The sequence below is a fragment of the Oculina patagonica genome, chromosome 10 (genome assembly GCF_052425735.1).
Source record: "Oculina patagonica isolate OP01 chromosome 10, crgOcupat, whole genome shotgun sequence".
Classification (NCBI taxonomy): domain Eukaryota; kingdom Metazoa; phylum Cnidaria; class Anthozoa; order Scleractinia; family Oculinidae; genus Oculina; species Oculina patagonica.
This window is the reverse complement of record NC_135767.1, coordinates 12,468,361-12,496,055: the sequence shown is the minus strand read 5'-3', so window position 1 is coordinate 12,496,055 and position 27,695 is coordinate 12,468,361. Positions and strand designations below refer to the sequence as shown.

Genomic DNA, 27,695 nt, shown 5'->3' with positions numbered 1-27,695 from the left:
ATGGTTTTAGTCAGGCTGCTATCGTCCAAAAAATAGCCCAATTGTTCACTTTTGTGATAAAAGCGTGAAACTTTGCATGATTACTACTAACCATATAACAAACAAATTCCGATATGGATCCAAGATTAGTTAAGCCCTGGACTCGAGATGTGCGCATGCCCTAAAACGCTCAGCATGGGAACGAGGCTGCAAATGAAATGGCTTCAAAATGGGTCTCAAATAAAAAAAAATACATTTAAAACTGATATATTGATCACATTTGTTGTTTTCTTCGCTATTTTTATAGCAGAAATTAGAATTAGTGTGATCACTTAACTTTTCTTTACACTTTACAAATTTGGTTTGGGGTTCCTGTGATGGAATGGTAAAAATAATGCATGCGCTACTATGATTATCTTTGATAATAGATAAGGTGGTTATTTGGGTGGTAATCAATCCGATTGAATAAAATTTGGGCTAGACCAATCAAGAACTCCATATGGGTCACATGACGAACAATTTAACTGACTGAATGTGATTGGGATTCCTGTGGTGGAATGGTAAAAATAGAGGCCTGTGTAGCTATATTTATCAATAATTTTCAAAGCCCAGTTGTCATCTTTTTATTTTAAAGATAGCAAAAACCTTTTCACAATTTGGGCTAGACCAATCAGAAACCCCATATGGGTCACGTGACCAAAACAGCCGCTTTGATTGCATAGTGGCTAAGTAAAGATAACTAAATAGCGGAATGAACCGATATTTTTTTTAAAAAAAAATAGGAATGAAAGAAAAATGTAAAACACTTTTCTCTACCTGCCGACCACAAACTCACGGCTGTATGCAAAATAGGTACAAAGAATTAATGAGGTCATGTCACGCAATACATGTCACACAACAACAGTTTTAGTTTACAAGAATGATTTTTAATGCCAAAAATCCTAAATGTACACTGTAAGACGTCGGCATGACCTGTTCGTCTTGGGGCCGACTTACCAAAATATTTACAACCGAGTGTGTGCCTAGAGGGCGATCACGAGGGAGCAAAGTATGCTTTGGATACAGCTCGTACGCATTGACGTATGTTTTGTAGGGCAACATTTTACAAACTGAGTAGTAGATTAGATCTGCCATCTCCTCTTCATGAGGGTTGTCTTGTGTGTTCCTGTATGGTAATTCCGTATGGTTATGAATAATTAAAAAGCCAGATATAATCATGTCATTTCAATGATAGAAAATACCTTTTTTACTTAAACAAACCCTGAAATAACCTAAAACATGCATGAATTATTCACAAAGCGGGTATGACGTAACAGTTTCATCAGGTACTTCAGGTGGCAGTAAATAGTGATTACTTCTGTGTGATTGTTAGTTGTAGTTGCTTCCACAGTTGCACGACCCAGTGCAGGTGAGATTGGCTTTTCGGCATTTGCAGCGTCCCCGACAACCAACTGTGCAACCACAGCGAATCAGCTCATAACACGAGTCATTGGCTTGCGAGAGTGTCGTCCAATAAGGCACCCAGTGACTGTTTTCAAGCTGCCATCCCCATCTAGCGGGACTTGGTAATGTAGGCTGCTTTAACAGGGTCTGACTCCATACATAACCACCTTGGAATACAGTTTTCTTGATATATTGCGATAAGGATGCTTGGGTGGGGGGGATGTTTTCAAGGGATCTCACCTTTCTTGAAAAAAGCTCTTGCATGATGACTTCGTTGACTTTTCTTAAGCTGCTGGTGCGATCGTATAGGGGTACCACAAATCGCTCAATTACACCCATGCATGCTTCATCGATATCCTCTGGCAACATCATCAATGCTTTAAGAGTGTGAGTGAGCTCTGGGAACACTTTCCATACATCCCACGCCGATTTTTTTCCTCTGCCACCAAAAAATGAAACAGTATCACACCCTGTCAATGCGTGAAACATCGGCAACACACAGGGATTCTCTCGACCCAGGGATGTAGCTATGGCATGTGCTGGGAGGTTACGGACATGCTTGGAAGAACCATATGAGATCCACAGCTCATCTAATGGGAGAAGTGGGGCAATGGAAACGGCCAACACAACAACATCGGTATCATTGCTTTGAATCATTATTCGTCGAAAGCCATTCAAGCTAGCGTGGGGCTAGCGTCAAATGCGTGTATCATCATCCACGAATCAGCCTCCTCGTGACTGCAGGGCGCAAGAGCACTCACATCTGCTCTGTCTTCAGAACACAAAATGCTCTCTCTGTGCGTTGCGAAGACTTTTTTCCCCTCTGGAAGCTGTAGCGAACCACCTAGGAAGTGAAAATAAAACTTAGCTTTTGCACAACAAAGTGAATGGTATAGTTTACTCTCTAGTTCGATATTCACGTACCTTAGTTGATAGTAGTTTGAAGAGCTCATCCTTGTTGTCATCAACTCTTAGGAATCCCTTCCAGTCAGACGGAATTCGGGTGGTCAGCAGCACTTTTCTCCTCTGACCTGATCCTCGCTTCTCCCTTGTCGCTTTCTTTAGTGAGTCATCTTTGTAGACATCCCACACAATATCAAGCCTCTTCACATCGTTTAGCTTCCTCAGGATGTAAGGTGCAAATACAGAGTCAAAGTACTCTTCAAAGGTGCTTACTGCTTTGGGTTGGAGCATCTGGACTACAACGGCTCCATCCAGAATGATTGCACCCACACTCGGCTGCTCCATTACCTGACTTGAGACATCTTCTTTCTTAAATTTACTCACTCTTCTCCATTTTCCTTGAATGGATTGCCGAGCTCTTCAAACGAGGACACCAAGTTGAGTATGTCTTTTGCAAAGGCACTTTGGGTTGCCGAATTTTGTTCATGGTGTTTTTGGCTTTTTTTAGCAGAGATGGTTTCCTCGAATTTGTCAACCATTCTTGACAGTTCTAGTCCAGCAACCATCCATCGTCTCAGCGCAGCAGGGTTTTCGGTCAACCCGACAGCACCCCCTTCACCTTTTACGATGGCATTCACTTGTTCATGGGCGTGGTCTAGTGCGATTGAGGAGAACAATCCCTGTGTCTTGTGCACCACAAAAGCGCCATTACGGATCTCTGCACAAACGTCTGGATGCTTAACAGGAAGCTCGCACATGTCCTGGTAATGCACTGAAAGCCACCTTTTTGGCTGTCGAGAGCAAACTTCCACGGAAGTAACTCTTGAATAGCTTTAAGATACAAAGTAAAGTCAGCCTCGCGGAATGCTCTTACAAGTTGGAGACAAAGGAGTTCAAAATCTAGCACTGTGGTCCAGTAGAGAAACTGCGGACACTTCTTCACCTATTAGTCTTTCCATTCATCAAATGGTCGAGCTGGTAGCCCATCAATCGCCTCGGATTTACTGTATTCTTCATATGCGTTATTCATCAAAATATGGAGACTGGCTGCCGTTACTTGATGAGCCCGTCTTGTTCGTGTGATGTGGCTTGCTGATAGGAATGAATCTGCTACACCCAATGATACAACTGATGCATTTGTCAAGGCTTCTGTCCACCCACTTCCATGGACCCACTTACCAAGAGCTTTAAAAGCAGCCATCTCAATGTGTAGTCCCCCCAGCATGACAACTATGTGGCTCTCATCAAAATCATGCATCGTCCATTGAATTTCCTTCGCGAAAGTAAACAATGGCTGATCAACAGTAACAACAGGGATTTGCGAGGGATTCAAATGTTTTACAGCTGCACTGATGACGTTAATACCATGTGCAATCATGGCAAGCGAGTGGGCATTCTCGGTGAACATTGGCAACAACGATATGAGAGCTGGCTGGTGAGATGATAGTGATGACTTTGAAGCCCGATAAGCTGCCCACGACACGGTGTCTTCTTTGCTTAGCTCCTTCTTAGTAACAACTTCCAGGGTGTTTTTCAACCAGTCTTCTTCTCGCTCACTTTCCTTAGAGGGCCCATCGCAATCAGGTACAGATACCAACCGAGCACAAGTGTTGGGAACAACAATGTTCTTAGAGGGAAGAGTTAATGGTGGTACGTCAGTGTAGTAGGATGGCAGTGCGGCAAATTTCTTCGACTTTGAGCTTTTTTCAGGATCAAAGACATTGGTAGATCTGTCTGTTCCTGGTTTTTCTGTGGTGGGATGCTGAGCCAAGGAGATAGCTGTACCATAAAAGGAATCGCGGGAGCTAGCAGAACTTGGGTTTTGATCTATATTGTCTGGCGCTGCAGTTGTAAATATACCATTACGTAGCTTGGAAGGGCATACCACCCCGTCCCTGTCATACCTATCAATAACGCTGTTGGTTATGTCGCTAGAGATGGATAGGAGGCGGTCATAGGATATGCACATTCCAAGCTTGTAGAAGACATCGACGAGTGATTTTTCTCTTGTAGCTCCATGGATCTTCAAAGCTGCATAGATTGGAAGAGGGCACTCTCTGCATCTTATATGGTGGGTACTGTGAGTGGTACCAGAAGCATTGTCGGATTTGTCTCGAAATCGAGATATGCTGTTAAAAACCAACAATTGAGCAACAGTAAGGCACGCCTGGCTCTCTGCTGAATCATTTTTCATCGCAGGGCCTCTCATTATCATATTTAGCAATGTTGTAAGTGAGGCTGGAACTGAATCTGGCTGGCAGTTGGGCGCATTAAAAGAGTTTTTCACCTGCAGTATTTCTATCCTTACAATCATCGCTGCCTTTGCCAGGCAAGATGCCTCTGAGTCCCTATTCTTAACCTCGAGTAAAACACCTCCGATTTCATGGCTGAGGACGAAGAGAACCTCTCGTCCTTGAGTGTGTGCTGTAAGGTCTGGAAAGGCTGCAAAATGTGCTCCAAGACGAACAGGTCATGCCGACGTCTTATAGTGTACATTTAGGATTTTTGGCATTAAAAATCATTCTTGTAAACTAAAACTGTTGTTGTGTGACATGTATTGCGTGACCATGACCTCATTAATTCTTTGTACCTATTTTGCATACAACCGTGAGTTCGTGGTCGGCAGGTAGAGAAAAGTGTTTTTCTTACATTTTTCTTTCTTTCCTATTTTTTTTAAAAAAAAGATCGGTTCATTCCGCTATTTAGTTATCTTTACGGAGCCACTATGCAATCAAAGCGGCTGTTTTGGTCACGTGACCCATATGGGGTTTCTGATTGGTCTAGCCCAAATTGTGAAAAGGTTTTTGCTATCTTTAAAATAAAAAGATGACAACTGGGCTTTGAAAATTATTGATAAATATAGCTACACAGGCCTCTATTTTTACCATTCCACCACAGGAATCCCAATCACATTCAGTCAGGCAAATTGTTCGTCACGTGACCCATATGGAGTTCTTGATTGGTCTAGCCCAAATTTTATTCAATCGGATTGATTACCACCCAAATAACCACCTTATCTATTATCAAAAATAATCATAGTAGCGCATGCATTATTTTTACCATTCCATCACAGGAACCCCAAACCAAATTTGTAAAGTGTAAAGAAAGGTCACGTGATCACACTAATTCTAATTTCTGCTATAAAAATAGCGAAGAAAACAACAAATGTGATCAATATATCAGTTTTAAATGTATTTTTTTTTATTTGAGACCCATTTTGAAGCCATTTCATTTGCAGCCTCGTTCCCATGCTGAGCGTTTTTAGGGCATGCGCACATCTCGAGTCCAGGGCTTAACTAATCTTGGATCCATATCGGAATTTGTTTGTTATATGGTTAGTAGTAATCATGCAAAGTTTCACGCTTTTATCACAAAAGTGAACAATTTGGGACGATAGCAGCCTGACTATTTTAAGTTTGTTTAAAGCGATGTATTGTAATAAAACTAGAGAAAGCTCTCGTAGCGTTTAATTGTTAAGTAAACATTCTAGCGATTTTCTGAAACGGAAGTAAATTTCCACCAATCAGTGTTTGCAAACGCAAACAAAAACGGGATGACTTGTCGTGTTTGCTCGCACGGGGGGCTGCTATCCAATCACAAGAACCATCGTAACCACAAAGTAAATACGTATGACCGATGGCAATTAAGAGCGAATTTTTTTGTAGACCGCGTGAAAACAAAAATATGCGGTACAAACTTCCAAAGTCATCTACCTTCATTTTTGGCTCAGAGATACCTTATGGTAAGTCGATAAACGTGGTGTATTTTTTTCGTTTAAATCTATTTTAATTTTCGAGAAAATATTCAGACACTGTAACGAGTGCCCGGCGACATAAAATGGCCGAAACAAGAGCGACGAACATGGTCACAAGAACTTAGCTCATCAAAAGCGTAAATTGAAGATGACCTTTCTCAAGTTTGTATATTTGTACAGGAGGCATTGACGAATGTTATGAGTCTAAAATAAGGATAATCAACTGAACTATGAAATCCAGGCAGGCGTTTAAAAATCGCCATTTTCTCATTGTTTACAGATTTCATTTTGGAGACGTTTTTCACGAAGTACTTTTGCTATGCGGTATAACTCGGATTCGCCTGAAGCTTTGGCTTAGATAAGTAGAAATGATGTACTTTTTAATTATATAAAAATTTGCTCTGGGCTTTTGATTTTATCCAAGAAATAGACCGTCCTACTTAGAAGAAATCGCTCGACAGTGACTTATGTAAACAAAGCAAATAATCGAATTACGCAGTACACTTTCTCTTAATATAGCCAAAATTCGAACACAATCTTATCATTTAGCTACACACGAGTTTATTTATTAATATTTTACTCTTACCTTGCAAAAGCAGTGGTAAAACATTGTTTTTCCCCATTCCTGACATTCTTTTGTCGGCAAATTGCACGGGCAAGCGGCTATGTTGCTTATGATACAATCAGTCGATATTAGCAAAGGCCCTCGTAAACATGGTATTTCTTGACAATTTTAACCACATTTCAGGTTCCATACAGCCATTCGTGCAAGGGACTTGATAACACGATGAACAGATTCACTTAACGACGTTTTAAGCCTCAAATGAGATGTTGTGAAATTCAAAGAACGGTTGCATGTCATTGCTCGTGAACCCTCGTATTTGTCACGCAATGAGTCACGAACTCCCGGGGGGTGGTTGGTACTTTACAGGGGGATCCCTTCAAAGTCTGCATTTTTCAACTGCCATTTAGATACAGTCGACTCCCGATAACTCGAATTCACGTTTTAAAAGTTTTCTCATGCTCTCTTGTTCGTCCACATGTGCAACCTCTCACTCGGTCATAAAAAAGCCGCTTTTTGAACTCCATTTTCCCTTTTATTTATTCAATACAAAATAATCAAGATGTACAGACTTGAAAAAGCACTGCATCTAGCACCAACGGTACGGTAATTTGTACAGGCTTTTTATTCCTGTTAAAATTATAATACTATTATACGGAACCCCATCTGGGCGTGGTAAAAGATTTTTAATTTGACCCCGGAGCCGGATACCATTTCTATGTCTTATCAATGATCTGAAGACTGTCAACAAATCACGAGAGTATGTTTTACTTTGAGTGCAGCTCAAAACGGAACCTTTTTGATTAAACTGACAGGCATCCTGCCACGTCCTGAACACCCTATATGTGTGACAAAAATCCGTAACTTAACCATAATATGGGAGTTCACCCTTCCCGCTTCCAATACACAGAGGAGTCTGTCATAAACGTTTTTACTTTTATTCATTTTACTTTGGGGGGGGGGGGGGTGATCAACTTATCAGTACGAGATAACTAGGAACATCCCGCACACTTTTAACGGGATCGCGATAATGTTCGACTGCATTCTCATAGGCCTGCATAGCAGGCGTCGGAAAAGGGGGGGGGGGGTGGTGGGGAGGGGGAGCTGGGAAGAGGGAGAGAAAGAGGGAAAAAAACGTAGGGGGTTCTTAAGGCAGGCGTTCCCTCTTCCCCGTCTTTTTCCCTCCCTTTTTTACGCCTGCCGCGCAGGCTAGCATTCATTCGAATGCGGTGCTGTTTCAGCATATTATTACGTCAAGAAAACGTTACATAATCGACATTTGTTATCAGACGGCGCTTAGCTCGATTTTATATATATCCGTCACCACCGTTGCCAGAATTTATCAGACTAAAACAGAGAAAAAGAACAAATCACACTGTGTTAGGTTTCTCCTTTTTAAACTTAATAATATCGCATTTTATATAACCACAATATTAAACGGACTGAGAACTGACTTACAATAAACCCCTTCTAGCTCGAATTCGATGACGATAACGCTCATTCATGAACATAGCGCACTCGAGGCGTCACAGTTTCTATCCTTCGAAGCTTCACTTATTGGGTAATTTACGATTCCGATTATAATTACATAGTTTCTGGAGGAAGAAAGTGGCATTTAAATTTTGAAAGAGTTTGGTCTTAAATATAATATTTATGAAAAATTGGAATTCCGGACAATCGGAAATCTGGATAATCGAGGTTCGACTGTACTTTCTATAGAAAATTAACAAAAATCGCAGACTTACCAGACCCAGCAGGGACAAATATGCCCGTACGTCGAAAGATCGTTCTCAAAAGCGCTTTGTTGATTTCCGGGGGGGACTCGCCTATGAAAGTGACGGGGGTATAAATTTTTGATATTTGGTCTCACTTAGGGTCTTCCGCAAAAAATAGCAATATTTTCAGCCAAAATGGTCTCGTTCAGGGTTATACACGCAGAAATATACAAATAGCAATTCTATTTTTAGTTTTTTGGAGGCGTCTAGGGGTCAAGAAAAGCTAGAGCCACACCCAGATTGTTCTCTTTTAGGGGTTCTTTTCAAAATTTCTGACGAGCATCCCCGTCCGTTTCATACAGTCCCCCCGGGTGTTGATTCCGCGGTCAGACTTGCGTGATTTCCCTTTTTTGGCATGCCTCAATAATTCTGCGGGAACGCGGCACCGTTGCGAACCTCTTCTCCATCCATTGCCCAGAGAAAACCGATGAGCTGGGCAGATAGTAATGTCCGAAATATTCAAAGGTACATTGAAGATTGATGCCGCGCTAAAATGATATGGACGCAGAGGGAGTATAACAGAACTTCTTTCCGCAGCTCGACTTCGCATATCTTGGAGGCAGTATCCCCCAACTAATCTTTGAAAAGAGTAATTGATTTCCATTCTATACTCTGTAAAATTCTCTACTTATTAAAAGCACGAATCAACAAAATAAATTATCAGTTCTTGTTTGCTTTGGAAACTATGGCGCGACGCTCATTATATTGTTAGAGCTGCACCTAATCTAGTTTATTTTTCCTTTCTGATTTTTAAATAGAATCTCTGATATTTAAAAATGCTATATCCACTTTGTTAAAACAAAAAATATGTGACCCCTTTCTTTAATCCGTGCCAGACCTTGACGTTAAAACCCCTCCCCAAAATAAAACCAAAAAATTAAAAAATAAAAGCTACTTCGAAAAAACAAAACAACCAAAAATACAGCTGCAGTACTCCGTTAAAAATGCAACAACAACGGCAACAGTTACTCAGTGACCTTCCCCGTTTCAGGTTTAATAATTTTTTTTCTATAGTATCTTTATGTGTGTTTTTTTTTTTTAACGTGAAAACGTACTTTCATCTACATATGCCGTGACTTTTTTGAAAGGGTTTTTAGACTTTTTATTACCCCGTTTATGTGCCATTACGTTTATATTAAGCCCCACCAAAACTACGTACGAAGTTGTATAAATCCAAGGATTATAACCGAAAGTTTACGGTATTTCTCAAAGTACATAGCCCACCAAATTTAATTCAATGGGTAACCTCCCCTCAAGTGACATATCATTGCGTGACAGATGTCAAGCCGCCATTTTCGCTCTAGTTGATCTTCTGCAAAAACAACGGCCAAAACGCGGTTTTTAAACTGTGAAGCAAGTTTCTTCTATGAATTGGCCGTTTTCACTAAATGTGGTTGGAACTGTGAAGACCGGAATGCGGTGGTTTTTTTCAAGGACGTTCTGACAAAGTTATTGCTGATTTGAAATTCTCGGGAATTCTGAATACTGTGATTTGGTAAACACCGTTCGAGTGCTGGTAACGTATTTGAAACAAAAGTAGGATACAAAGCAATCTTCAACGAATTGTTACGCCAGGTAAGCTAAATATTGAGTTTTGTATCAAATAGGGTGTTTACTAATAAGATTTTGTCGGAATTTTGGCTTTGAGAAGGGAAAGCGTAATTCGAGCCTTATTCGATTATTTGCGGTTGTTGACAAGTCGGTGTTGTGATTTCGTCCAAATTAAAAGGGGAAGTTCTTCGTAGCAATTAAAAGCCCAAGGCTGATTTTTATACCATTAAAAAGAACATCATTTCCGCTTATTAAAACCCAAGTCTTAAGTGATTCTGAGTTATACCGCATAGGAAAAGAGTTCTTTGAAAAAATGCTCCAAAATGAGATTTTTAAGCAATCAAATTTTTGTAATTTTTAAACAGGCTCTAAATATTCAAATCGATCTTTGCAATACTGTTCTTAGACTCAAATCATTTGTAAATGCCTCCTTAACAAATACACAAAATCGAGAGAAGTCTGCTTTATTTTGCGCTTGTGAGCAGCATCATTCTTATGCTCTTAATCGTGGTATGAAATTCGACCATTTCATGGCAGTCGGCAGGCGTGACAGTTTTTATTTTTTTTCTGCCAAACAAAGATAGCTCTTAAAGAAAAAATCATAGCACGTTGATCGACTCACCATAAGGTATCTCTGAAAAAAAATTGAGGGTAGGCTTGTTTAAAATTTTGTACCACCTCTCACTCGGTCACGGGAAAAATTCGCTCTTAATTTCATAGAAACATGTTCTTCAAATATCGGAAATATATTACTCAGCTTGACCAAAAACATTCGTAAGATTCGTTGCAAACAGAAATATCTAACGACTGCAAGGTTTTAAGTTTGATTAAAGCGATGTATTGTAAGAAAACTAGAGAAAGCTCTCTTAGCGTTTAATATTATTCTGAAACGGAAGTAAATTTCCACCAAGCAGTGTTTGCAAGCGCAAAGAAAAACGGGATGACTTGGCGTATCTCTTATTTGCTCGCACGGTAGAGCTTAAGTGCGCTACAAAGAGAAGTGCATATTTGCAGGTGAGTTACAAAGTTTATTTCAATTCATGTAACAGAGGAATGTATAAATGTGGGAGATTGCCCTATTCTATTTGTACATGAAAATTCACAGCATTTTCAACGTCACAAACAGCGCGAATACACGCAAAATTGCGTAGGTTCTCGCGTGGATGTACCCGGAATTGCGTGATCAGTGTCACGTGCGTCGCAAAAACATTCGAGTCTGCACGGAAAGTTGAGAACGAAAAAGAAGACAGTCAAGTTCTGTTCAAAGTTTAAATTTTGTATGGACAGTATCGTATAGCAAGGTGTTCAACTGCCGTGTTGAACTAAATTCGTCTCCTTAGTTGATGTAACGCTCAACATTAACTACCGTTGCAACTGCTGGAGCAGATTTCTGCAATTAAATTAATGATATAAACATTATTTGGATTATTCAAAGCCATCGCGGTCTGATCGAAACTCCACAGTATCGCCAAAATTGCAAATCGTTCTTATCAGTGTTACCAATGTAAGGCTGTTACACTGACAACAGAAGCAACTTGGTTATTCTGTGGAGATAATTTTATGTTTTCCGGAAGAGCGTGCAGCGCGGATCGAGCAAAATACAATCATGGTATGACTGTAAATACTTCTGGATGTATTTCAGCTTAATTGTAAATCCCGGTATACACTCTGTGTATGGTAACTTTTTACATTAATTTGTTTACGTGTCGAAGTTAAGTGACCACAGGCATTTGATTTGGAAGAAATGGCTTTGAAACAGTGTATTTGTGCTTATCTCTGTTCTTGTCGACCAGGGTTTTGGTTTGTCTAGAATTTTGCATTTATTTGATTTGAAAGTGTGATCAATTTAGAGATTTATATACCTCACGATTTTTGTCAAAAGATAATAATTTCATAATAATTTCTGTAGTTATTTTTTCATTGATGGAACATTCAAAGTTATGCTATAAAGTGCCATTTTTAATTTTCATTGGATGAGTAAAAAAGGTGAAGGCAAACTCCCTTTATTTAACTTAATTTGGAGAGTAAAACACATGCTATTGCTATAAGGAGAAATGTTATGTGTTACTTGAACTCTGCCAAACTGCAGGAGGACTGAGTTTGTCTCCTTTACATAAAATGGACAGTAGGTGTTAAATGGGAAGTTACTACTGAATATGAAGTTCTTTTCATTTTCACTCGCGCAAAAATTCCATACGCCAGGACCTCCAAATTAAAATAAACCCCAAACCCACCTCTCCTTTAAAGTTAAGCTATTCTCACCCTTCCGCAATCTGGAAACGAAACACTATTTCTTTTTGAAATAGCTGCTTGTTGAGTCTAATGCTTGCGTGCGCTTTGTGCATGCGCATTAGACTCTTTGTTATATGAAAAAAGCTGTTAGCAATCCCAAGGGAATGGTTCGGGATCGATAATCGTTCGCTGTAATGTAGAAAACAATGATCAGCTGCAAGAACGGACTCCGTACGGACACGCACGATTAGTTTTAATTAAAAACAGCCAATCAGCGACACGTGTTCCCACGCATAATTAAAAGTTCTTTCTCAAGTCACGATTATTCAACACTTGAACAGGACGAAATAATTTTCCAGTTAAGACATTTGGAAGCTTTTTGTGAAAATAAATCTTCGTTTTCAGTTCAGTTAAGCACTTGTGTTTTCGTCTTGCTTAAAAAGCAAGACGTCTTTGAGAAAAAAATATTTCGACGGCGACTCGCGTTTATTTACACAATGCGACCAAATATTTATTTTGTTTTAAAAAATAGAAAACTTTACCTCGTATTTTGTATTTAAGTCATTCGAATTTTGACCAATTTTTTCTTTACAGTGCAAACAAAAACCTTCAAAAATAAAAGATTTACATGGATAAATGTAAATCAAGTTACGCGACTAAATCAAAATGCGTTTGTTTGGCCGCTTTGCAGTATTACACTGTCCCGGCCTTTGCCATACACTGAAATCGAATTTCATGCTTTTACGACTCTCAGAGATCTTAAGTTCTTCTTACAGCTAGAAAAATCATAAAATGGTTACATTGATATGGAAGTGATGATTCGCGAAATTTGTACATCATGATAAACAGTCTTCGCTCCTGTGTATGGTAGCTCGATAATAATTGCCTAGTTTCCAGCGTTCAAAAGGTCATCATTATATTGACGTGAGCATTTACACCCGTTTTTAGGAAAATCTGTGACTAAGTGCTTACAGTACAATGGAGTAACAGTCACTATTTCAAGTGCTTTTATTGCAAAATCTGTTTCAAGAGTCATCATCAAAATGGTGAAAAATCTGAAAGAAAACGATGTGAAGTTCTTCAACCCTTGTTGTAATGAACATGCTTTTTGTAAATCGTCACGCAATCTTGTCCAAATGTTTAATCGTTTCTGCTTTTACGGACAATACGGAAGAAGTAACATCAACTCCTGTTCATACTTTAGATTTTGTGAAGCATATAACATTTGTGACTGTTTCGTTTTCATCCACAATCATCCACGATGCCCCTAGCTTGCTATAAGCATTTTAAATTAAACTCCCGAACACAAACCTCTAACCAATTTTAACCGGCTTACGAAAACCGCGCAATCTGTATCACTATGCCATACGGCATTAGACTCATGTCACCCTTGGTGACCTATTTTTTAAGTATGTTCGAGATGGTACGTATAGGTTTATGGGCGACCTTGATGTTGAAGCCACGAAGAACGTTTGCAATTCTTTCGGAAAAACCTTTGGCGTAAGGGAGGATAACAAAACCACGATGGTCGATATCATTTGTTTTTTGTTGTCTACTCGGTTGGCGCAGATTGTGAATAAAATTTGCAGGGTAGTTTTTAGTGGCGAGGGCTTCCGCTACTCGCTTAGTTTCCCATGATACTTCCTCCTGGGTGGAAGGAATGTTCCTCGCGCGATCCATGAGAGTGCGAGCGACCGAGTGTTTATGCTGGGGATGGTGGTGTGATTTGAAATCCAGGTAACGATCGGGAAAGAGGATACCAGAGGAATTGTATATTAGATCAAGTGTAACGATTGCGACTGTGTTTATGTTGGTCAGACGTCACGCGCGCTTAAAACACGTATGAAAGAACACGCAAAGGCCATCGCAACATTGGAGAAAAACTCTTTGTTAGCAAAACACCATATGCTTAACGCCATCAAATAGATTTGGATAGCGTCGAAATTGTTGACAGGTCAACGGTGTGGAAACAACGACTAATTCTTGAAGCTTGGCATTCTGTGTGTGATAGGAACGCTATAAACGAACACATAGCGCTACCAATCGTTTAAAATAGCATTAAGAATTTATAGACTCGTTAAGAATGCTCTAGAGACTTTTGTTGCACTCGGAAAGTTCATTTAGTTTTTTACACATTCGTTACATATTTTAACAGGACGTCGTTGAACATATGCATTTTTATCTTGCTGAGGAAGGAGACAGTAGTGGCCGAAACGTCCAAAAAAAAATATTTTTAGCCAGTGTCAACTTTTTTCATTCGTTTTTTACGAAATTTTTAACATGCCTGGCTTCAACCCAAACATTTTTAATTTGGTATATCATACGTTTCTTCAATACTTACTTGCACGTTGGATGATACTCCACGTTAAGTTCATGAAAGTAAATCTTCATCGCCATGCCGTGTGGAATAGGAACTGAGTAATTACAATCCAAATTGTTTGGGTAGGCAATTGGGTATCCAGGACTTATCAGCGTGTTGTTCACAACTGAACCACATTCTATTAAACCAAAAAAAATGAAAAAAAGATAATAATCAAAAGTTATACAATAAAAACTTACCAAAGGCACTAAATGAATATTTGTTTTTTTCAAACTTAACTCAGCAACAACAACAACAACAAACTTTATTTTACCCAAAATATTTACAAAAGGAAAAACATATATAGTATAAAAAATAATTAAGGGTCTGGCTGCCTGAAATAACTAAAGAGTTAAAAAGGGCAGGCAGCCAGTGTTACAATTATGAAAATACAAATTAAGGTCGGTAAAAACACACAAAAAACACAGAACATTACAGTGAGCAAAATGAAAAAAAAGAAAATAATATATTAGAATATTGAAGATAAATATAAAATAGGAGAAATATGAATAAAAGGAGAAAACAATTGGAATTGAAGGGAAAATCAGAGCAAAACAGCCTTATAGTTGGACAATACAGGTTTACCACCCTTACATAAAATGTTCTTTTTTTGAATGAGGCGGGCAGAGAAAGTATGTTTACACGTGCTGGAGTTATGTTAACTTCTAGTCCATTTTTTTCATAGTGCGTTTGTTGCGGTCATTGTCACGTGATAAATTGATATCGAAGACCTCTACATATCCGCTCACCTTGCATTGCGAGTGCGCTGTTACTTTTATTGCACATAAGCAGGACTAGCAGGAAAGACACTGTCATAATTCTGAAGTAGTTGAGCAGACCAATAAATGATATATGCGGCCTTTGTTTTTGAGCCTTCACTCCTGTAAAAGTAGAGAATTGTATACACAAAACGATAGTATGCTTAACAATTCACGAAGGGCACAATTGCAAAGAACCCAAAATGCGAAAACGTTATTTTATATGGAGGACACTTGTTACATTATTGTACTGATACTCTCCATATAATGACCGTTATAGTTCTCTTACCTTCGAGATCTACAAAAAAGATAGAGACAAACAAACAAATCAGGAAATAACCATTTCCAGTGACGTTGCAGCTCACAGCGAGCGCGGTGAGAGGAAATTCTTGGCTTGCAAATCGAAATACAAGTAAACCAAAGCCTTAAAACAGTTAAAACCTTGTTTCAAACAAAAGGACTTGTTTATGTTGTGTTAGACTAAACAATTGGGCATTCGTAGATACTCAATTTTCTAATGCTTAGTTATTTCAAGGTACTTACCACATCGCGCGACGTCCTTTGCGAAGCTTTTCTTCTGGTTCATTTCTAAGAGCCGTTTCCCAAAAATAAAAAAATCTTGGCACGGAAGCCACAAAAAATCAGGAAACCTCTGTATAGAAATGATAACACAAGGACAATAAGAAAATTCACAGTTTCCAACCGCTGCTATTATTCACTATTGGGTTTTCACAAAGCCAGAAGGAAAGGAGCTCCATCTTCGTTTTATGAGGCGATATAGCACGCAAAAAAAGTTATTTGCCTTACTTGGAATTACCCAAGTTAAATTTATATTTAACAAAACTGCACCCATCTTTACACGACTCGTTCGATATCGGTTTTACGTGTTAAATTTAGCTTGGAACTGACTCATAAGTCAGGTCATCAGATCATTATTACAATTTCGTATCTTATTTAGTGAACTTGAACTTACAATTTGTATGACCGAAAAATTAGCCTGCCATCAATATATCACTTTCACGGAATCTGTTACTTAAAGAAGGCGGCCTCAACGTACATTTACCTTCGATTTAAAAAAAGGTGTGTGAATTGAACACCTTGTGGTTGTCATGATCAGTTTGACTTTTGAATAGAATTAAAAGAAACACACGCTGATTGTTTAGCTGTTGCTAATTTTATTTTGTAATTTTACATGCGAAATTTGAAAAAAAAAAAACAATTTACACTCAAATACTTCTTTCAGTGAAATAAAGTTTGACGAGAAGTGCTCTTTTAGAGACGGGATCGGAAAACAATATTCAGGGAAAATGAAACAAACATTTTTATTTAATTAAAAATATAAAATTAAAAAAATAACTTTAATATTGTTTTGAACTTTGCTCGTAATTACTTCTTACAGAAAGAAAGTAAACTAAGGGCGGCTTCTAAAATATTGATTATCGTTGCAAAGATTACCATCATTGCACACAATAATAGCGCCTGTCAGCAAAATCGTTTATTTTTTGGAGAGAGATATGACGTTTCACGAGAAGAAAAAAAAAGTCAGCACACGTTTTACACACACACACAAAAAAAACTATCAAATCACGACCCACGAACATATCATTTACCACCCACTTTTTTGCTCACTTAATTTCGCCTATGTTGTTCAATAATTGAATGGAAAGGGAAAAACTAGTCAAACCACCAGCAGCAGGTGTTAAACAACAATGTGGACAGGGTTCTGTGTTTTGATTGGGTTAGGTTTTTTCCCCCTAAATTATTTTACGATTTTGCCCCGAAAAATAAATTGACACTATAAAGCCTTATATTTAAAAATGCTGGGGAAAAGTATTAAAGTCATTTGCTTCGTTTCTTTTTGTTCTGTTTTAAATTGCCGCTGCCCTGCCTAATTAAAATGGTTGATTACTACAAGAAAATCACGATATTTCTAAGTTTATGAAACGCTTTTAGTACATCGATCATAAAGATACCATGAAACGGAAGGCATTTTAATGCATATAAAAGAGTTGTTCTTAAACACTCTTCAGTAAAGCGAAATACAGTGAAACGTTGAACATGATCTAGAAAGTTCTGTTCGTAATTTTGAACATAATCTAAGTACAAATGATAAACATGTTTTTCAAAATTTTAACATTCAAAGTTCAAATTTGATGAAAACCACAGCCAATCAACAAACAGCTGTCGTGGGACTTCATTTGGGGAAATAATTTGAACGCTGATTACAATTTTATATTTCCATTTGAAAGGTAATCCAACTTTTGTAGGCCATGTACTGCCGAGTTAATAGTTATTTTTTCCTTTCGCTCACCCTTTTCATTTTCGGCCTACCAATTAACGCGAAATTGTGGACATATTTTATACCAAAGCTGGCGTCACTTAAAAGCAATTTGGAGGAAAGTGGCCAAATTTTGTCACCATCAAATTAAATCTCAGAGGAATCGTTCCCGGTTGCTTAAAAGAAAAGAAAATGAAAATTATCCTACAGTTACACAAAAAAAAAACGTCAATATTATTTTTCTTAAACTCTACATTGAAGAAGAAGAATCAATGTTTAATGAAATTTCAAAATTTAAATTAAATGAAGCATTTCGTTTTTAGTCTCAACTCAGAAAAGCACTTGTCAGAATTATAAATAGTCAACGCAAACTTGCGTAAAACGTGAAGCTTTTGTAGTTTGAGACCGCCTGTAGATCATTTGTACTATAATTATGTTAAACAGAACTTTCAAGAAAGTGTTGAACGTTTCACTGTATTTTGGTAAACTTAGAGAGTGAATAAAAAACGCTCTTAGGCATTAAAATGCATTCGTTTTCATGGTGTTCTAATGATCGAGGTGTCGTGATTTTATTGAAGGAATCAACATTTGAGTATTCAGCGCAGCCGCTAATGAGAAAAAAAAAATAAAACAGATGGCTTCAATACTTTCCCTCGACATTTTAAGTCTTTATTTTCCGCGGCAAATTCGTAAAATGACTGATTTGGAATAAAAAAAAATGATAATGCAATCAAAACACTAACCATTGTCCAAACAGTTCTTCAACATCTGTTTAAAGATTGTCGTAATTTATCCCTTTTAATTTGTTTATGAAACACTATAGGTTGTTTTATAAAGCAAGAAAGCAAGTGTTTAATGAGTTTTTCGCGAAACGATTTTTGGCTCGAAACGTGAGCTGACTGCTTTATCGGCTCGTTAAAAGTCATCTTAAGCGCTATTATTTTGTCCCATGTGCAACGAAAATCAACATTTTACTTCCCGCTAACTTTCATTCCCTACTGCTAAGGGTAATAACGAACAAAATTCAGAAACTAGGCTGAAGTTAAACCTTTATGAAGATAAAAATTTTAAAATTCAAAAAATGCAAGTTTTGGAATCCGTGAAACGTGATTTTCCTCTTAGAAAAAACACCTTGTTTACTTGTACTGTTAAAAACACTGATACCAATTATATCTTCCAAGTTTAACTTGTCTTCAAACTTGAAATTTTGCATGTAATTTTTGTTAAACGATTTTCGGAAGTATTTAACTATCAGCGTGTTTCCTTAATTTAAAGTCGAACTGATCATGATAACCACAAGATGTTTTTTCACAACTTGCTTTTGTCTCTTCAATTCCTAAGAAAATATGCGTTAAAGCTGCCTTCCATGTGACAGATTCTGGAAAAAGTGTTTTATTGATGATAAGCTAATTTGTCGTTTTTGTATATTGTAAGTTCTGATTCAGCCAAATAATATAAAAAGTAATCATAAGCTTACTTGTGAGTCAGCTACAAGTTACATTTAATACTTAAAACCGATATCGAACGAGTCGTGAAACAATGGGTTCAGTTTTCCTTTGAAATTTTAAGTTAGTGACTTCAGGCCAGGCAAATATTTCTAGCTTTGTGTAAACCCAATAGAAAATAATCCATGCGTCAATTGTCACATTTTTTTAACCTTGCCGTTGTGAGAAACCGTGTTTTAAAATTGTCGTCTTGCTTGTATTTTTAGTATACATGATTGAACCAGAATAAAAGCTTATGTTTGCAAAGGTCATAGATCATATGGCGAGTACCTAATGAAATAACTAAGAGTTAGAAATGTCCAATAGTTTAGTTTAACACAAAGTAAACAAATCCAGGTGCTTTAAAGAAAGGATTTAAGGCCTTGTTTACTTGTACTTCGTTTCGCGAGCCAATATTTGTTTACGCGTCATGCTTGCTGGGGGGTGAGGATCTACTGCAAGCGGGTTATTGTTTGATTGTTTGTTTGTTTGTCTTTTTTGTAGATTTTAGGACAATAGAACTATAACGGTCAGAATATTGACAGCATTAGTTAAAAAATGTAAACCATTACTTATTTATCTAAAACGTTGGAGATATGCGCTTCAAATAAATTTTAACAGAAAGCCTTGGTGATTTGACCGACTGTCAACTGAAAATAAGCACGCGGTAATTAACTTTGCTGCAGTCGGCATTTTTTTTTCAACAAATATCATGCAAAGTAAAACAATGTTGTTTTACCTACAAAAAAAATATATTTCTTGTAAAACTTTTAGTATGTTCTCTTAAACGTGTGCTCTTCTTGTACTTCTTGCAGTAGTTAACTTGAATCCTTTTAGAGAGTAAATTTAATTTAATAATAAAAAAGACGAACCGAGGTGAAAAGGTTCTTCTTCGCTTCAAGTATAATAACAATGACCCTGGCCATGTTCTATATATGTTTATATAATAACCTGAATTCTACGCGCATTTTGATTGGTTCTTACTTATGATCTATCAGAGTACAGACGCATGGATGACGTCACGCGGTGGTGTGACTCGCGCGCGTGATCAGATTTCATAGTCCAAATCAAAGTTGTCGGCAAAGTTTTTCAAACTTGCGGGGCCACAACAAAGCAAAAAAGTTCAGCTTAACTACAAATCTTTAGTGAGAAACAATACGCCAAGCATCGTTCACCTTTCGAAGCATTTAACTGGGCGAAACAAGCTTGAAGAAGACAGTGAATTATTCGAGAAATTATCCGAAATCTGTATGAAAGTTTGACCGATGTTGTACAGTTGGACGACGCCACGGAAAACAAACGAAATGCGGTTGAACGCTTCGGTTAATGCTTACAGATTTGAACAACTTTCCAAATCGGAATAAAGGTTAGTTTTTTCATTGACTTTCAATTGACCATTTTTCTGTTTATTCAATCGGATTAACAATGCTTCATGTTAACGAAAACTTAATAGTGAAATCAAAACAACTTAGCTCATCGGTACGGCAGCATTGCTCACACAGAAGTGTGCTGAAGTCTTGTGTTATTATATAAAACAAATAGATTTCATTTTGCCGTGCGTCTGTTCAGTAATAGATCACAGAAGACGTCAAAATGTGGTATGAACATCAGTGACCCACTCGGCTAGCGCCTCGTGGGCCACTTCTCTGTTCATACCACATTTTGACGTCATCTGTGATCTATTACTGAACAGACGCACGGCAAAATGAAATCTATTTGTTAAATATAAAAAATAACGCTTGCTCAAAATCCATCGCACGTATACAACGGCTTTAATCCAAAGCATAAGATCGTTTTGTATTTCTAATTATCTCCATTTGCAGAGGTGAGGGCTCCAAACCACACGTCATCCCAATCATCTACCAGTCTAGTTATAGAGAAAAACTCCTTCAGAAACATGGCAGCGGTTTTCCTGCTTGTCATGTTTATGTGCAGTGGAAAGGACGGCGCACTCGCGATACAAGGTGAGTGGAGACGTAGAGCTCATCTTTAACAGTTCATCAGGTGACAGTGACAGCAACACGCGCGCCATGAAATAAACATGACCTCGGTACCTGTAAACAGACCTTGTTTTCTCGTCCTAATTAAAATGGAAATTTCGGTAAGATGGTCTAACGAAGTTATACTTTTAAAAGCTTATTAAGTTTCTTCTTTTCATTTATTTTTATTTCTTATTAATTAATTATTTAATTAATTAATTAATTTATTTATTTTTGGTTAAATAGAATGTGGTTCAATTGTAAACAACACGCTGTTAAGTCCCGGATATCCAAATAACTACCCAAACAATTTAGATTGTAACTACTCGATTTCGATTCCACACGGCATGGCGATGAGGATTTACTTTCATAAACTTAACGTGGAGTATCATCCAACATGCGAGTGAGTATTAAAGGAACTAAGGAGCTCCTGCCCTATCTATTTTAGCACAGTACGAAATTAAGATGTAAATTTAGTTTTAACATATATACACAACAAAAGAAAAATGTTAAAAAAATATTTATACGCTAAACATATTTATGTATATGCGAAGTGGTGGATAGCTGGGTCTCCAGAAATCGCTAACTAGGGCCCTACAAGAGTTTGGTATTGCACTAAAGGTGGGTGCCGCAGAAGTGCAAAGTTTAATTACTTTGAATATGAAAGGAAACCTCGAAATAACAAGGATGGCCACTGAGGGGGATAACGACAATTTTTTTTTGGGAGGGGGGAGGGAGGTGGGCGCTCGTCAATATGGCATGTTATTTAGTTTTGTCATTCAGAAGAGACTTCTCAGCGGCCTTCCACAACTTGGATACTACTGTCTAAGTTAAAGGACTGACCATTACTTGTTTGAAACAACTATCTAACAGTAGTTGGAAATTGGCCCTGAGCCCCAATATTCATTGTACCATTATTTTATGACAGGAAGACTTTAACTCTTATATGATAAACAATAGAAATAATTGCTTGGTCAAAATTGTTATCACTTATGTATCTGGTCTTTTATGTAATCGAATGTAACTTTGAATTTATATGTTTAGTAATAGTGAGTATTTAGTCGATGCTTGCTTCTTCATTAACATATAAATACTTTGTTATGATGTGCAGCACTACCTTCAAATATAAGAAATCAAGAAATTGTAATTTACTTACCTAGAAAAACAACTAAACGATATCAAATACACATGTAACGACACGTTAAAATCGTAAAAATGGATATAACTAAGTGGCCGATTTGGGCTCAATTTTTATAGATACACCATAATTTTTATACCATGTCATTTGCGACGATTATGTTACATATTATTATTTTACTGCATACACCCTAATCAATTTTTTTTTTTTTTTTTTTTGGTTTTCATAAAGCTATGACTATTTGAAGATTACTAATGAGAAGAGCGACACGTTTGGAGTAATCTGTGGCTATCGGTATGAGACCGATATCATTGTAACTGGCAGCTACGCATGGTTAACATTCCATTCAGACTCTGAGGTACCGCAGAAAGGATTCAATATATCTTTCACTGCAGTTCCAAAGCCAAGTTAGTACATATTTTACGGTACACATATGCTCCAGTTAGTGTAGAGTTGTCGCAAAATAAAAACACTGCAAAACATCGAAATTGTTGAATTTTTTATTGGGAAGAACAACATTAAAATGCTTTCGTCTATACCCAAATAATTTAAAGATTGCAAGACATACCAAACAAAGGACTCAATACCCACAACACTAAAGAACCCTGTTGATTGTCAAACTACTGTGATCTGTGGCTCGCGGTATGAGACGGAAATAATTGTAACTGGCGGATTCGCACGGCTAACATCCCATTCATACTCTGAGTACACGAAAAAGGATTCAATATATCTTTAACTGCGGTTCTGAAGACTGGTGAGTACAATCAGAATAATATTTAACGGTGAAAAACACATGGTCGACTTACTATATATTTCTTGCAAAATGAATGACGAAAAAAAAAAAAAAACCGAACATCGAAAGTGACGAATTTTGTATTGAAAAGAGCTTTCGTTTATTCCAATCGTTGAGAGATTAGAAATAAAAACAAAAAATAAATGACTCAAAATACTCTCAATTAAAAAACCTATTGATTGTCAAACTACAGTTCATGAAGTTATCCTTATTTTGTTTATCGATTGACGTTACAAAAAGTCATTAAGATGTTTCTATTCTGTTATACACATGATCTGACGAGTTTTATTATTTGCTCTATTTTGCTCTATAGCGTTGGCAGCTGCCGCGCAATCAAATTCGGTAAACGTAAGCTGCACCAGAATCCAAAAGAGCACGCTGATAGCGTGAGCACGGCACTTAAGAATTTTTTTTCTCGCGCGCGAGAATTTTTTTCTCTGCAATGTTGTAAAGCAATAGCTGTGCACTATCGAGTTATGGTGCATTTAAGAAGTTTGGAAAGCACTCAAGTAACTAGAGTTGCTCTTGGCAATCGCCTCGAGCAACTGTTACGAGTCTTTCGAGCCCTCCAAACTTCCTGCGTGCACCATAACTTGAAAGTGCACGCTTAACCCTCGGACGTACAAGCAAACTCATACCCCCATCATCGTACAAGGGGGGGGGGGGGGGGGGTGGATGGAACCCCTCCCCGGAGTTTTCGTTATATTAAGGCGTAGCGAAATTATTTTGCTCTGAGAAGAAAGCCCTTAGCTTACTCTACAAGATGACATAATTTTAATTGGCTGTGACGTCATATGGCGTCACGTGACGTCATCTTGGATCCGCCATCTTGGATTTCAACATTTTCTTAAAATGTCACAAAATAGCGGAAATTGATGCAAAATCAAGCTAGAATGCTTATGGAATGTAAAAAAAAACAAATCTTGCACTTCTGATATAAAAAAACTGGAAAAAATCAAGAAAAATGTTAAAAATGACAATTTTTGGCAAGACCTGCTTGTATTTATGACGTTGCCATGGCAACGTCACATACCATGGACATATGGTTGACATATCAAAATTTCCGCAAAGGATGAATGAACAGCTACCGAAAGTTTCAGCATTGTAGGGTAAATGCTTTTTTTCACAATTTGGGAAAAAACCTACGGGGGGGGGGTGGCATCCACCACCCCCCCCCCTTGTACGTCCGAGGGTTAAGCATGCGCCAATTGTTAATTTAAATTTTATTCGAGTGTATATTAAGCACACATCTCTCGTTGAAGATAATAGAAAGTAAAAATTTGGAGAGATATGATTAAAGCTCGGCCGGTGTGGTGTATAGGAACAATTAAAGTTAATTTATTCAAATGATTGTTCACAAAGTGGGATGAATAAATACATGCCCATTATACCCCTGTCTTTGATGGACGAGGACTGTACGGAATTTTCGAACCACTTCGTATTAACTTGTGCGACATGGATAAATTAACCAGGAGTTGAGGCCCCATTCAATATTACTCTTTGGTTCATCAGGACACACAAGCTTCATCACAACCAGTTGATAAGCAATTACAAATGCAGGCACAGTTTCTTACGCAAACAAATGAGGTTGTAAAGGTGGATGTATTACAAGATCAAAGTAGGAATAAAGCTTAATTAAGTTCCATCGGGCCCATAGTAACACTAGGAAGAGAACGTTTTTCGAAGGGAGGTAGAACTGTATGACATCGCATTGTAATAGAACTTCACATTTGAATCCCCTGTTACAGAGATAATTGAATGTGGTTCCGTGGTAAACAATACACTGACAAGTCCTGGATATCCAGACAACTATCCACCCAATATGGATTGTAACTATTCGGTTCCTATTCCAAACAACATGGCGATAAAAATCATCTTTCATCAGTTTGACGTGGAGTATCATCTAGAATGCAAGTAAGTAAATACATTATTATGTCATTTCTGAAAATTATGTGCTAATCAATAAAAAAAATCGTAATTTCAGTTGAATGAAAAACCCTATTCCTTTGTCTTATCACAAAGGAACGGTCCTAATTCATATAATAGGGACTTTAAGATACCTGGACGGCTGACCACGAGGACGGCTGACCGGAAGTAATTTTTCGCGTGTAGGCTATATTGCACATGCCCGCTCCACGCACATTGCCGTCCAGCTCCGTCCAGCTGTTGTCGAGGACGTGAGATGTAGAGTTTTGCCGTCCACCAGTGAACGGGAGTGCTTTTTGTATGATTTCGTTTAAAAATCCCATTTTTTGTAATTCTGTTACTTTGTTAGGTGGTCCTTTACGGTATTTTTGGTTTGGTACTGATAAAAAGTTAAGAAGTCAAGTTTTATTTGCGGTTGCGAATATATTTGCTGTGCTTTGCATAAACGCTGACGGCGAAGCCACTTGCGTGAAATTATGAACTTTCTTGCTTGTGTTTCTACAAAAATTTCACTTAGAATTTGTACCCTGTGAATGAAAATAGTGTTTTCTGGTCCCACACTTTGGGCTAGAAGCGCCAAATGTTTTTCTTCGCATGTTTGGAATTATTGATCCACTAACGATTACGAAGCCGTCCTCCGTTCACACACGCCGGCTCTTAAAGTTGAAAGTTCCCGCCAAGAACGTCGACATCGGCCCAGTCCTCCTCGCGAAATTCTACCGTCCTCGCACCGTCCTCGAGGTCAGCCGTCCAGGTATCTTAAAGTCCCTAATTAAAGACTTTCCGTCCTTCTCTGTTTTTATTTTTTTTTATTTATTTTTTTTTAAGGTATGACTACTTGAAGATCAGTAACAAGAACGACGAGGAATTTGGTGTTATCTGTGGTAAGCATCATGGGGCGGACGTTATGGTTATTGGCAACTACGTACAGCTGACATTCCATTCAGACTCTGAAGTACAGAAAAAAGGATACTTGATATCTTTCACTGCTGTTCCAAAGTCTGGTGAGTATAACAAGACTAGTACTGACACTTCACTGTGGGCATGCGTCCAATACAGAAATACATATTCGTCGCAAAATAACAAAGGAAGGGAAATGATTCTGCGTTGCAATAAATTGCAAACCATGTCTAGAAAAATCACATGATAAATTTAGGTTGAGGGAGAGAACCTTACCTCCTTGCGTTTCATAAATAAAGGCCTAATTTTATGGAGAGAGAATGGGTGGCACCGGGCACATCGTTTCGGTACAATTAATAGATAAAGGCAAGACAAAGACAAAGTCAAGGACAGAAAAAAGAACATCGATGTCCCAAGCATTTTGTATTATTATAATTGAGCTTTCCTTTAATCACTCTTCAGAGATACGAAAATGTGGTTCCGTATTAAACAATACACTGAAAAGCCCTGGGTATCCAGGCAACTACCCAAGCAATATGGACTGTAACTATTCAGTTCCAATTCCACACGGCATGGCGATAAAAATCACCTTTCACGATTTATTTGTGGAGTCACCATGCAAGTAAGTAAATACAAGTAAGTAAATAATGTGAGCTAGCAGACTCTCACAGTGCTGGTGGGTTTCCATATCCGTATCCTACACTCAAAAAGTTTTTCACCATAACACTTGAAAGAAACTGTTCAATCCCCCATGTGTTTTATACCTTATAACATAGAGGGCAAAATTACTGAATGCTGATTGGCTGAGACAGAGGGCATTTTTCCTTAATTTTGGTAATTGCCCCGAGCAAAATTACTAGATCGTGATTGGACAAACAGGAAAATTGCTCGTTTCTGATTAATTGGCTGAGCGCGCTGCACTTCGTTGGCTTCAAGACGCCGGGATTTTGAGCAGAATTTTCAAACACAGCGCTCGCTTGGACATCGATCTTTTCCAAACTTGACTTCAGTTTCCGCAGATATGTGATGAAAATGGAATGGAAACGGGCTGATAGCTTGAAACGAAGATCCGAAAGCTGAAACAGAAGATTATTACAGTTGAAAACGGTACAAAAATTGGATCAGACACTTGCGAGTGTGCGACGATTAAAACTTATTCATAGCGGCCGGCAACTGAAATCTCGGTTTCACTTCTGTCATCTCTAAGACTCATCACCAGCAACCTGGGATTTAAATGAGGACATACATAGTTTTTTCTGTGAAAGAAGGTCACATCTACCGGACAAATTACTTCTACAAGTTTGTTTGGGGTCGTCGTTTGCTGTTATCTATGTCGAGGACTGACATGTGAAGCCGCTCGTAGACGGAAAGCTTCATACATTTCATTGCATACAACTGTCAGCGTTATTCTCTTCGAACACCAAGATTTGCTCGATTATGAGGAACGTTTTCGTTTTGCAAGCCAAATTATTAAGCTTCGCGCTGTACCGATAAGTTATTATAAGCATCGACAATTTTCAGAAAATTTTGCCCTCTATGTCATAAACAAGTAATCACATGTGTCCTCGTAAAAGTAAGGATTAATATCACTATACCTGTGTTTTCAGAAGTTGTACAACTTCTGAAACACGCGTGATATTAATCCTTAATTTTACTCGGCCCCATGCGATTACCTATACAAATACTTACCCGTTGCAGACTCACTAAGTGGTGGCACAAGAGACCACTCAGCGGGAACACCCACGATCCGCCTTTCTGTCTGAAAAGCATCACAAGAGTCCGAAGACCGAAAAAAAGAATTCCTTTTTCCAGTTATTATCATTATTATTACAGAAAGTTCAAGTTGTGATTTTCTAAGCGCATTAATAAAGGGGCAGTATA

At 38.0% G+C, this 27,695-nt stretch overlaps 2 protein-coding genes across 2 annotated transcripts in view; one reads left to right on the top strand and one right to left on the bottom strand.

Annotated features, from left to right (window-relative positions):
• Positions 1 to 16,347, bottom strand: part of LOC144667253 (cubilin-like) — a 33,686-nt gene extending 17,339 nt beyond the window's left edge. The window contains exons 1-4 of the mRNA XM_078528652.1: positions 16,290 to 16,347; positions 15,860 to 15,968; positions 15,308 to 15,439; positions 14,541 to 14,697 (exon numbers count right to left, since the gene is read on the bottom strand). Of these exons, the coding sequence (XP_078384778.1) occupies positions 14,541 to 14,697; positions 15,308 to 15,439; positions 15,860 to 15,902 (332 nt within the window). The 5' untranslated portion in view covers positions 15,903 to 15,968; positions 16,290 to 16,347. The remainder of the gene's footprint in view (positions 1 to 14,540; positions 14,698 to 15,307; positions 15,440 to 15,859; positions 15,969 to 16,289) is intronic.
• A 4,628-nt stretch (positions 16,348 to 20,975) lies between these two features.
• On the top strand, positions 20,976 to 26,440 carry LOC144667252 (CUB domain-containing protein 2-like). Its single transcript, XM_078528651.1, has 7 exons — positions 20,976 to 21,042; positions 21,304 to 21,460; positions 22,427 to 22,553; positions 24,501 to 24,606; positions 24,737 to 24,902; positions 25,743 to 25,918; positions 26,277 to 26,440. The coding sequence occupies exons 1-7, from the start codon at positions 20,976 to 20,978 to the stop codon at positions 26,438 to 26,440; spliced, it is 963 nt and encodes a 320-aa protein (XP_078384777.1).
• Positions 26,441 to 27,695: the final 1,255 nt, after the last annotated feature.